The following is a 12631-nucleotide window of genomic DNA, read 5'->3' as shown; positions in this document are numbered from 1 at the left end:
CTTCTTAATAATTACATGAAACCAAGATTCACTTACCTGAAATCATTTAGTACAACCAACTTATCAAGTCCCAAGCCCATGGAAATGAATCCATCCACAGGTAATTGGAAAAAGACGTATGGATGGATCCCACATCGTGGTCTAGTTCCGTTCCATTCCATCCAAGCGTGCAATCATATTGTGGCTTAGCATAAATGCAGACACAGTAGAAAAAGCAAGCAAAAGAAAGGTTTAAAAGAATTCTCAAAAATTTGGAAGTGCAAGTAAATGCAGCAAGGCTGGGGGTATTGTAAACTGTAGAAGAGAAGATGGACTGATAAGATAGAAATTTTAGGCCAAAACCAGTCAAATTAGCAACCTAGCACACAGTTTTACTTCTGTTTACAATCTAAAGAATTTCAATTCAAGACTGCATCAATTAAGCATCTCACCAACCGTATGACTCGCTGCTATAAAAAGAAGTACTACTGCTAGACTGACTCCTATTCTGTACTTTTGTTTTTGCAGCATTATTGTAAATTCTGATATCAGATGTCACCGACAGCAGCAATGCTCCTCCTGATCCGCCGAACACAAGCACCTACAACTGACCTGCCTCCACAACCGGCTGCAGAACAACCAGAAAATTTGCCTCTTTCTCGAGTACAGGTATCTGTGCGAAAATGGCTTCAAGAGGGGAAATGGTTTTCTATTCTTCAACGCAGATCACAAGCACTGAACAAATCCCATGAAGGAGATGAGGCATTTGACAAGAGGGTTCCAGAACTTGTTGAACTTTGCAACTGTTAAAGTCACCCAAATGGTAGTTGCTAAGCTACTTGCGCATGGCTAACATTTTATTGTACCTAAATAAAACCCTGCAAAACTCACAGGAACTGTAGCATATTAGGCCTAGCTTGCAGTTCTTGAAAGCCGAAAAAATCATATAGAAGTGGTGTAATGTAACGCGGGGTCCAAATTAATATTATTTTTGATCCTGTATACATAAAAATTATCAATGATGTTTTAGTATAAAATCATGAGATCTTGAAGTGGAACCTCTGTAATTTTCTTTCTGTCATTAGTTTTGTATTGACCAAAATTCACAATGGCGCCCTGAAGACAAAAATTGATAGAATATGGTCAGACGCCCAAATGCGGTTTCCAAGTGTGCATGCCATGGAAAGTCTTCGTTTCCTGTTTCCCCACGTAATTTATTTCTTTGAAGTTCTTCCTCTGCTTTAGCTATATGCTGTGTGATTTGCTTCACCGAAAGCGATGGGTGGATTTCCAAATCGTACTCAAATGTTGCAGAGGATGAATGACGAACGCTTAAAAAGAGTGAAAAATGCTCAACAGCAGGAACAGTTGTGTCTTGCTATTTATTTATTTACTTAGAAACGAATGACATCTTTTTCAAACACAGGAACAAATGATATCTTGAATTTTGCTTGTCTGCACCTTCTTTTAATCGGAAGGGTGGGAACGATGAGAGGGCTTTCAGTGAATGAACAATCTCAAAAAAAATGAACAGTTCAAACCCAGAACCTAATTTATCTTCCGTTTTCAGTTTATTTGTGTATTCCACCGCATCTATCATTCATCTCATCTCTTGGCGCAAGGGAAAATCTACGACCAAGAACTTCACAAATAAGTTTCTTAACTACAAGAACACTAAGGTCAAGAAGTACATTTTAACTCCAAGATAATTGCAGAAATTATTCATCTGAATCTGGAGATTAAGAAAATTCACTCTCATCTCAAATAAATTCTATCACTTGGGCTCCCGGAGACGCACAGCATATCCCCTTGAATGTCAGGCAGCTCAAACTTCCAAGTGCCATTTACACTAGTGAAAGTTCACCCGCAGAGACAGATCTCTTGACCAGTTTAGCCCAGGACTCGTTGGTTTCTGTTATGACCTTAAGCGCATATTCCTGTTATGACAAGTAAATAGCATGTTGGTATACAAAAATAGCATTGAATACAAAAGGCTTGAGAAAAAAGGAAAAGAAGTACAAAAAAACATCGGCTGCATATTAGTAAATGGTTTTAAGGCTTAAATTGCACCATACCTTATCTGCTGGTTTATTCCCTAGACCAAACTTGTTAGCAGGTTTTCCATCAGGAATCTTGTAGTCCCTAAACCAGTCCCTGATTGCAGTAAGAGTGCCCTGGAAATTTACAGGCACAAAGAAATTTAGTCCTATCTTGTACTTGTTGAACTTCAGAAGAACAAGTGCTCCGCTTCCAAACAATAGTTTGAAGGGTTTGGAAGCGTTACAACCATTAAAGAGCTAGTGAAGTGACAGATATACATGACTTTTAACATCAGCTTCCAACTTTACTCTTAATTGAAACGCTTTTCACCGAATGTTTTTAAATCTGTTTTTACAATAAAAACATACAGGGACGTCAACGTTGAATTATTTAAACTACAGATCTTCCTAAAAATAGAGGAGATAACAAAAACACGCGGAATAGAGGGCTGAGTCCACTAGTAGACAACTAAGGCTTCTGATATCAGTTCTGGTCTCCATGAACCATAAGCGATTATCAATTTTCCATATAAACTATAAGCAGAAAATGAGGATGGAAGACAAATGGCATTCAATTTTTCATCCTTCAGATATCTGCACCTGAGATTCCATACCACATAAAAAGATGCACATTCACGAAATCCTGGTAACAAAGTTTGACAGTGACTACTGAACGATTCAAGAACCTAAAAATCCATATTCAACAAAAAAGAACAAATTGAAAAGTGTAGTACAAGAATTCCTCAATCATTGTTTCCTAGGATTCATCAGTTTCTACCATATGGAGTGATTCAGATGTTGACCGAAATAAGAGAAGTAAATAGCAAAATTCGTGAGAAGGGGGACCAGTATTTTATATTGAGAAAGATTCTGTGGTTTTCACTTAATCACTCCTTTTCAGATTCTTATTCCCTTGACTTTCACAATTGCTTGAGCATCTACCTAGCACTTTCCTTAATTTCCCACTCTTCCTTGGGGCTAGTCAAATAATTATACATGCATTCAATAAATTTTTCCTCCAGGTTTGCATTTAAACAGTCAATGCACGTAGCGGACTCGTCAGATCATCAATTTAAAAAACCATTTAGAAACGACCATATGGATGATTATGTCACTTCTTCAGCTATGTTGCTACAATACATAAATTCCCAGTTCACATCATAAAAAGACTAAACATGCTTCAGAACAGCAGGAAAAGAAAATGTAGCATAAACGTAAACTTCGCATACCGGAAAATGCTTCTCAACATCATCAACATCATTAACAAGTGAAGCTCTTGGGTCATCTAAAGAAATTGCAACTATTTTCCAGTCAAGTTCACCCTCATCAATCATTGCCAGAGCAGCTAAAGGCTTAACTTTCAGAACCTGGCCAATTTTGGCACGGTTATCGCCAATCTCAACAACGTCAACTGCAGATAAAAGCACTGATTAGATAAGATTTAAAAGGCCAGCTACTTTGGAATAAATCTACAATGCTTCTATAGGAAGCCGAATGAGCAATTCAGTTAAATCAAGCTATCATGGAATGTTGGTGCAGGTGGCAAGCATACTAGGATCATTATCTCCAAATGCCCCCTCAACTTCAGTATTCGCAAATGAAGGATCTTCCCATGTCTGGGGAAGCAACCCATAATTCCAGTTAATGTTGTACCTGAGAAATTACAGAAAAATGGCACCTGAATAAAGGAAGAAAGGAAAAAAAATGTGAAGAAAGATCAGATGTCCTAAAGAGATAAAAGCTAGTGCAATAGGTAATATGCATATAACTGAAATATGTGCATAGAATTACAAACAGATGATAGTGTTCTTTTGCTAGATAAAAAGAATCCCAAAACCAAACATCAGCCACTGAAGGAAATAATAATCACTCTGATAGGAGCCAAAACTTCCACGCTGAATGTCAATGGTTGGTGATTTAGTCAACGTCTAAGGTGTGACTGGTTGAAAATCTGAACTTGCCATGTGAAGAATTCTAAAAGGAAATTCTTAGTCAGAGATATCTATCTTTTGGAATCTCTTGATTTATTCAAGGGAATGAGAAATAAGGGTACTTTAAGGTCCATGAACCATCAGAGAGAACCAGCAAAGAAACTCATAGGTGAGGCACTAACATAATTTGCACCGAGTACAAAATCAATTGAAATGTGTCCATTAACCAGTCTGTCACCAGTAAGTTAACATAGTGATTCCAAATTGGGCAGCAGCAGTGATCAGTCAAGCCTAAGACATGTAAATAAAAAGCATAAAAAGAATATGAATTTAGTCTTACGGATAATATCGAAGTTTTCCCTTTTTCGTATCTTGTTTTATAGGGGTAAAATGTTCATCGGTTGCAACCTCCATCTTTGCGCTTGATTCTTTGGGAATTTCAACAATAAAATTGAACAAGCCATCACCCAAATGCAATGGAATATCATGCCAAGGAGAAATCTGCACATAAAATTGATACAGAATGTTTCATGAAAATTTACGAGAGAAACCATTACTTATTAACTACACATTGCCAACTACTCTGCTTAAGAAGCAATATAATCAACGGACTATAATTCTAAATCTGGTCCAAGGAGGAATGGCCCCTCAATATTCTAAACATTTGCTTGTATAAAACCCTTAATTTATTCGACTAAAACTACAAAAATATTAGCAAACAAGATATCAAAAGGCTCACATGGTAACCAGAAACCAGGCAAATGAAGTGCTTATACTGTCAAATTACAAACTTGACTATAAGTTTTAAAATCTCCCAAATAATTCAAAAGTATAATAACAAAAGCAGAAGTTGGGTAGCTTTCCCCTTTCCTAACTTTAACACGCTAAACGCTTAAACATGGGAGTTCAGAAACTCGAACTTAAGAATGTCAAGAAGAATTTTTCAGCATTCGCTACAAAACCAACAGTATCTAGACAACTCCAACAGTCTAATGAAGTACAAAGAGCATATAGTTATTCTATTAAGCGATTGAGAATATCAAACAAGAAATCTGAAAAAACACAAAAACAACATTCTCAAAATCAAACAACCCTTCTTCGATCACAAGCCATAAAAGCACGCATCTTTAAACAGATTCCAGCACAAAAAAGGAAACAAATAAACATCATTTTCAGAACTAACTAAACCCTTCAATCCCAGGTCATAAAGCAAGCATCTTTGAACGAATTTCGGCACAAACCAGCCAAAAAACCAAAAGAAAATAAAACCCACAAAAAAAGAGACCTTCTTGCCAGAACCGTCATGGAAAAAGACTCTGTAGTCAAGAGTTTCAGGCTGGCCCTCTTCTTTAATCTGAACTTGGGGATTATAGATAGCACTGCAGGTAAAAAGTCTCCTCTTTTGTAAAACAAGTCCACTCTTGTTGCTGTAGTTGAAACATAAGCTGAGGCTGTTGGGGCCTTGCAATGGGGCTTTTCTCAATAATGAAGTGGTGATAGTGTTGCTTGCTGACACTATCGCTCTAGTGGCCGCCATTGCTGCTGCTGCTGCTGCTGCTTCTGATTGTTGATTGCTGATAATCGACGAGCAAAGAAGCAGGGCTTACTCCTGTTTACCGCTCTAGTTAATTGTTGACCACAGACCCAAACGGTAAGCCCTGATTGGTTGACTGTTGCACAAAAGGCTCTAAGGCATACAATACAACTCTTTATACCACATTTTTGGTTTTTTGATATATAGGTATATATAATATACCCTCATCGTTGATTAAAATTCTCACCCCGATTAATTGGTAAGACAAAAAATATGCTATCAAATTAGCTGTAATTTCAAATTTTGTATATAAATAATACTAACTCTACTCTGAAAAGTGACCGAATACGAAATCTAACCAGTAAATATGTTGATGATCAAGCACAAAAATAAGTTTTTTTTTTTTTACTCTTTTTGTGTGAATAAAAATTTGCATAAAAATCGAAGGTTACAGTAATGTGCATTCATTTAGCCTTGATACGAGATTCAACTCTCAGTTATGCCATATCAAGTACCTATAGATTTCATTTGCACTAAGCAAAATAATCAGGGGTGCCAAGAGTTTGTGTCCAATTTTCAAGTTGTGAGTCTATTCCGAATTTATGTTACTATTATCTCGCGGTCAAGTGTGGGTGTTAATTATAATTTCTTCAATTTGTCCCACAATTGTAGGTCCATACCAACCAAACTGCAATCATCATTTAAGCTAAAAATAATGCGATTGATTATCACAAGATACTATTAAAAAAAAAAGGATCTTATTTGGATTGTGAGTTTTCCAAAAAAAAACAAAATTTTTCATTGACACATCGCACAATTATCTTTTTATTTCATATATATTCTATCATTATAGTATTTTTTTTTATAAAATCTCTAGAAATTTGGTCTTAGTTCTTCTCACAGGCTTATAGTGACTTAAAAATGCAATTAAAAGCAGAGGAATAAAGCACTAAGAGCATCCATCTGTTCCTACCAATAACAGCGTTTATTTAACCAGGTCCGTGGCTCGTGGGTAGCGTGTCAGGTTGCCACAAGCCAAATTGCATTTTTAAGTCAAGCCAAATTGCATTTAAGAGACAGTTGCCACAAGCCAAAAAATTACACCCAAATTTTTTTTTTTTTTTTTTGGTTACATTACCGATAAGTGATATTGTTAGAAATTTAGGAGAGGTCAATGAATCAAAAATAAAAAACCTCACGAAAATTTTTTGAAACTATTTCAAAAGATTAAGAAAAGATAGCAGCGATTTTTTAAAATTTGATCCATATTTTTAAACTCGGATCAGATCAGTTGGTTCGATCGGTTGAACCAAAAATCAGCTAGACTTTCAACTCAAATTCATTCAAAAAATCGCTTTGAAAAAAAATCAATTAAAACCAGGTTTGATTGAGAATCGAAAATAACCGCAAGAACTGGAAACTTGATAATCGAATCGGCAGGGGATAATCGATTAGTAGCAAGGTTTTCAACTTTTATTTTATGACTTTGCTTTCAAAAGATTAAGAAAAGATACTTATTGAGTTATGATCACTTATTGTACGTATTATGTTTTCTTCTACTCAGGTTAAACAATGACTGGGCTCTCCGAGACGCTGCTGTAGCGTCGAGTCAAGCTTGAATAGTGCACTACTCAAGCTCAACTCGAGGCAGAGCTCGACATCAATTTATAAAACTCGAGCTCAACTTCGAGCTCGACATCAATTTATGGAACTCGAGCTCGACCTCGAGCTCGAGTTTAATTAAATGTAACCAATTCAAATCAAGCTTATTCGAGCTCAATCAAGCCTAATCAAGCTCAAGTAATAAAAATTAATATTTTATATATAATTTTAAATAAAGGATATTATTAATATTTCACAATAATAAAAATTAAATTATATATTATAAAAAGCTCGATAGAACTCGTCGAACTCTCGAGTATTATATTTCTAAGATCGAGCTCGACTCGATAGCTCTAACGAGCAGCTCGAACTCGAGATCGAGTTTAGTCAACCGAACTAGAGCTCGAGCTGCTGATCAAGTAGCTCGCGAGTTTGAGCCGAGCTACTTGGTTCAGCTCCACCCCTAGGGACGGACGATGTCATCCTCTTCAGAGCTCAAAAGTAGCAGCCGTCGACTTTCCTAAAGGCTCTCCTTCACGGAAAAAACGTCGTAGAAAATGTTGACAAACGTCGCGGCCATCCTGGTTGATGCAGGTGGTGGAGGTAACTTTTGTTTCATAAGTGTACCGCTCTGTTGATTGGGACGCACGGCACAAAGTCATTTGTGACATTTACGATTTCAAGAGCAGGCGGAGGAAGCGTTGAGCAAGGTCCAAGTGATGAATTCTTGACCTGTCAAGTGTTGGACAAATCATTTCTAAAGACGAAACGGGATCCGCCCTTAAATATATGTGTGTGTACGTGTGCGCGCGCGCGCCTTCGCCATGTGATTCAGCAAATGATTTGAGAGCTCTTGCGTGCAATCAATCATATTTGCTAAAACACCAGGTTTTGTCATGACTGACAAGCTTATTATCATCATCAACATTTGTTACAGAAAAAGAATCCAGTGGGAGATTTCAGGTCATTTCTGTTTTTGCCAAGGATACGAGACACAATAATAGCGCAAACGCTCAATAATTACGTCTATGCAAGGGAGAGCTCACCCGCCGAGATAGACCTTGTGACAAGTTTAGTCCAAGCTTCATTGGTTTCCCTGATAACCTTGACAGCGTAATCCTGTCCAAAAATCATTAGATTCTTCAAAACCACAAGGAGGACATAATATTTAAGAGCTAAAGTAGAGAAAGAAACAAAGACGTATGCAAACAATAAACAGCTTTAAATGTCTGCATGAAAATTGATTACTTCTCCTGTCTTCCACTTCTTCCGTCCCCCAATTTCTGTTTTCTTTGCTCTCGTAGCCTTTTCATTCATCATAAAAGACTTCAATAGGTGGATGTGCTTCTTTCCTCTCATCAGTCATCTCGTCTCCATTGGAGGATAGGATAATGGGGAGGTCAAAAGCCAAAAGGAGGTGCAAGAGGGAAGTCAAGAGAACGGGTAGACTGATACACAATCAAGTAGTTAGCCACCCCGATGGCCATCCAATTAGCAGTTATCCCCATTATGCTCATATGAATTTAGAAACGAAAACATATTTGAGAGCAAAAGTACAACCAGGGAACCCCCACCCCCGGGGGGGCTAAGTATCACCTTCCTCTGACCTCGAAAAAAGAATGTGTGCGGGTTATAATCTCTCTTCCAAGTAACTTTTCTTTTGTCTCAAGAACATAAGTATAAGAAGAGAAATTGCCAATGAAGTATTCACAACAGCAAAAGAGTACAAATTCCGCCCCAAAATGTTAAGAGAAATTACCCTCGACATAGCATTGTGTGGCTGTTCTAACCCTCCCTCCTTGTCTCAAACCTACAGTAAGACACTCCCTTCCTTTACCCCTTCTTCCCAACCTACATTCAGTAGGCAATGACATGGTAAGGGAATTTTTTCTCCCTCTCTGTTAGCAGGCATTTTCAACAAAGGGCTGCCACTAAATGGACTTTTAGAAACAAATGCATTAGCCTAATTATAAGTTGGAATGGAAGTTTCCAGGTTGTACCATAATATCTTGCTTGAGATTACTGACAAACTTTAATAGATTACTAGAGTTTGGTGATCCATATATAAATGATTGATAACCTGAGTTTTAGCACTCTATGAACTCGGGCAGCTTGAGACATTGATGCAGACCAAAAACAAAAAGCCATAGAGCATTTATGATAAGGGTATATAATAAGCAGAATATGGGTTGTATGACTGATTCACAAGAAATCAAACCTTTTATGAAAGGACATTTCCAGAATCAGGAAAATGGAATATCTTTTAACTCATCCATTCAGTAAAAGACAAATCCGGATCTTGCATTATTGACCGTGTACCTTGTTTGCTGGCTTGTTTCCTAGACCAAACTTGTTGCCAGGTATTCCATCATAGACCTTATAGTCTCTAAAAAACTCGCTGATCGCAGTTAGGGTGGCCTGAAGGAAATGTATGCTTAGTCTTGGACCAGAGAAATGTATTATCATGAAATAGATCAATCAATTTGCAAAAGATTATAAAGAAGGTTATTCCAGGTGGGAGCCAGCCAATCAGCCTTGTCGGTAAGAGACATTTTTACCAAATATGAACTTCTCTTTAGCAGATTAATTCTTTGCCTGCTGCTTTTGTCTTCAATAGATCACATATTTTACATACTTTATCATGGATTGTCAAGTTAATGTGATCATTCATCCAATTATAAATTCTTAACCTAATTAATCATGCTTTCTTTTGCATGCTTACAGATGTCTAGAAGAACAATGTGAAGCCCAGGTTGAATTATCTCATACTAAAAAGCGATTCATGGCCAGATTATTAGGTAGCCCTCATTAGATTACCAAATCACCACTTTTTAAAACACCCAGAAACTAGGCCTCCAAAATGACATTCATGCTGTTAAATTGAAAAGAAACTTTATACTGAGATGCGGTGGGAGTCCTACATCTTTTAATACCATTATGAGAAATTGTCCTGACAGAATAAGCCAAAAAACAGAACATTATTATCTGCAGATGAATGGAATACAGAAAAAAGAAGCTGTAAAGCAAAAATGTGAGCTTCATTGAACCTAAACATACCGGAAAATATTTTTCAATGTCATGAACATCATCAACGAGAGAACATCTTGGATCATCCAGGGAAACAGCTATTATTTTCCAATCAAGTTGACCCTCATCAATCAGTGCAAGAGTAGCTAGTGGCTTGACTCTCAAAACCTCACCAACCTTGGCACAGGTGCTCCCAATCTCAACAACATCAACTGCAAAATGAAGGGACTCTCAGATGTATGAAATAAATATGCTTTCTATAAAACTGTTATTCCTTTTGGTTGGAGCAGTAGGAAAAGACACATTATTTCAGTAGAAACGTTGATCACAAGATAAGAATAGATAGATGTTTACCAGGATCATTATCTCCAAATGCGCCATCAACTTCTGGATTTGCAGATGAAGGATCTTCCCAAGTTTGAGGAAGCAATCCATAATTCCACTTCATATTGCATCTAAGACAATTATATGATGGTAACTAATGCTGAAAAAGAAACAAGAAGAAGATACATTTTGCAATGAATTACACAATGTTCCCACAAAAACTTTAACCAAAACATAAAACGTTCACCTAAAGGCCCGATAAACAATCTTGTCTATGTTCAGGCCTTCTTATCTCCTATTAAGACACTTGGTATTATTACATATGCATTTTGTAAAAATACTCGGGAAATTACAAAATTTTTAATTTAGATTCCTTTTAAGTGCCAAATCCAACTATCATTGACATAGATAAGATATCTGCAATAGATCAGCCATTGATACTGTTTTCCAACCACACCATGCTTATATTCCTTTGTGTAAACTAAAGTTGATAGTCAACTGCTTAATGCTTGCCAGCCTTAATGACACGATTGCCTATAAAATATGGTTGAATTCACTTATCTGACTAGCTGGTTTCAACAATGAGAAAGTAGCTCTCCCAGAAGACGGAGAAAGCTAGCAGCCGAAAGGTGAAGTTGTAGAAAAACCTTAGAGGCAAAAATGCTATAATCATTTCCTTGATTGAAAGCTCAAGTTAGTAATCCCTGTAGCCTAACTGTATCATTTTCATTACATTCATTAAGCATCTCTTGAGGAAAACAAATTTGCTAAGAATTACTGTTAGCATGAAGCTGGCAAACAGATATTTATATGCTATGTCAATATGACTTAAGATACAAAAACCAAAAGATATGCAAATTTTAGAAACTTCCTAGCATGCCTAACGGAGAGAATACACTTAGCATGAAGACAACAGTTAAAGCATCCTTGCACGCATTACCGAATTCTACCCCTTATTTTATCTTGTTTGAGAGGGGTGTATAGTTCATCGGTGGCAAGCTCCATTCTCAAGTTTGAATCTTTAGAAATTTCAGCAACAAAATTGAACACGCCGTTGCCAACGTGTAGGGGTATATCATGCCAAGGCGAAATCTGCACATGTAATAAACACTGTTTCAAAAAAAAAAAAAAAAGAAGCAGGAATCAGACGAGAAGATAGACAGTATGAGACACAAGTCACAAGTTCATCTTCCATGTAGCTACACCATTCACACAAATGTAATATAAGATCATAATTGCTTTTGAGGTGTTAGAGACAAAATGAAGTACATTAATCTATTGCACACTTTCTTAGCCAATCACCAACATCAAATTCGAGCATTTCCTGGACCGAATATAGCTCAGTATTTAAAGGGTCTTTGTTTTGTTTTAAAACAAAGAGCAGATTCTAAGCAGCAGGATTCCTCACCCCTTTTAACACGTTTCCAAAACTGAGCAAAGTTCATCTAATGAAATAATTGAAACTGAAACGTTGACAGAAGAACCCAATTTATCCATTCTCTCACTTCACTGAGTCAGTTATCTCTTTAGTTCAGTGAGTTGGTTTAACATTTTCTGACACAATATCGTCAGATCATGGTCAAATAACATACGAAGAATTTGATTTTTTTTCCCCTATTATTTTTTGTATACCTTTTTGCCAGTATTATCAAGCAAGAAGACTCTGTAATCATGGCTATCAACCTGGCCTTCTTCTTGGATCTGGTAACCAGGGTGGTTAAAATTACAGCGAATGGCGTGCCCCTGCTGCTCAAGTCGCTTGGTGTTTTCGCTGATGAAGCGGAGGCTGATAGTACTCGATCGCCTGAAAAATGGGCTCTTCGTTAATGGCAAAGTGGAGCCGATCCCTGGTATCAATGACACCATAACTCCGGCAGCTACCATTCCTAACAATATTGCATTAGCTCGCTGTTGCTTGTATAAAATTTTTCATTTTCCTCTTGGTTGCTTAAAATTTGCTTGCTTGCTAATGAAATTTCCAACATTAGAATCATGTGGTGACGAGATGATTGTGATGTTTGATTTGTCGCTATAGCTAGTTTGGGAGCTGTGATTTGACGAAAAAAGAAAAGAAGGTGACAAAAAAGGCGTCTTTCTAACGTTTGGCAGTCTTTGAGCGGCAGAAAAAGAGCGGAAAGCATATGATTTGAAGGGATGAACTCCTACTACTTTGCTTGTCAAAGTTTTCTGCCCGA

At 37.1% G+C, this 12631-nt stretch overlaps 2 protein-coding genes across 7 annotated transcripts; both read right to left on the bottom strand.

Moving 5' to 3' along the window:
* Nucleotides 1–1523: 1523 nt before the first annotated feature.
* On the bottom strand, nucleotides 1524–5623 carry LOC113726551 (soluble inorganic pyrophosphatase 6, chloroplastic-like). The gene is made up of 6 exons (XM_027250333.2): nucleotides 5235–5623; nucleotides 4290–4450; nucleotides 3571–3671; nucleotides 3248–3429; nucleotides 2055–2153; nucleotides 1524–1916 (listed from the first exon to the last, which is right to left on the bottom strand). The coding sequence occupies exons 1-6, from the start codon at nucleotides 5484–5486 to the stop codon at nucleotides 1824–1826; spliced, it is 888 nt and encodes a 295-aa protein (XP_027106134.1). The 5' UTR covers nucleotides 5487–5623; the 3' UTR covers nucleotides 1524–1823.
* A 1688-nt stretch (nucleotides 5624–7311) lies between these two features.
* Nucleotides 7312–12631, bottom strand: LOC113726550 (soluble inorganic pyrophosphatase 6, chloroplastic). 6 transcript variants are annotated; one of them, XM_072074948.1, is made up of 7 exons: nucleotides 12069–12631; nucleotides 11377–11546; nucleotides 10467–10567; nucleotides 10143–10324; nucleotides 9405–9503; nucleotides 8132–8204; nucleotides 7312–7817 (listed from the first exon to the last, which is right to left on the bottom strand). In XM_072074948.1, exons 1-7 carry the CDS (start codon nucleotides 12318–12320, stop codon nucleotides 7765–7767), a joined length of 930 nt encoding a protein of 309 aa, XP_071931049.1. In that variant the 5' UTR covers nucleotides 12321–12631; the 3' UTR covers nucleotides 7312–7764. The 6 variants fall into 6 exon arrangements, 5 of the variants coding, with proteins under 5 accessions (XP_071931049.1, XP_071931051.1, XP_071931052.1 ...); XM_072074950.1 differs by having other exon boundaries at nucleotides 11377–11528; XM_072074951.1 differs by having other exon boundaries at nucleotides 11377–11528; nucleotides 12120–12631.

Source organism: Coffea arabica, chromosome 2c (assembly GCF_036785885.1).
Source record: "Coffea arabica cultivar ET-39 chromosome 2c, Coffea Arabica ET-39 HiFi, whole genome shotgun sequence".
NCBI lineage: Eukaryota > Viridiplantae > Streptophyta > Magnoliopsida > Gentianales > Rubiaceae > Coffea > Coffea arabica.
This window is presented reverse-complemented; position numbering and strand designations above follow the sequence as displayed.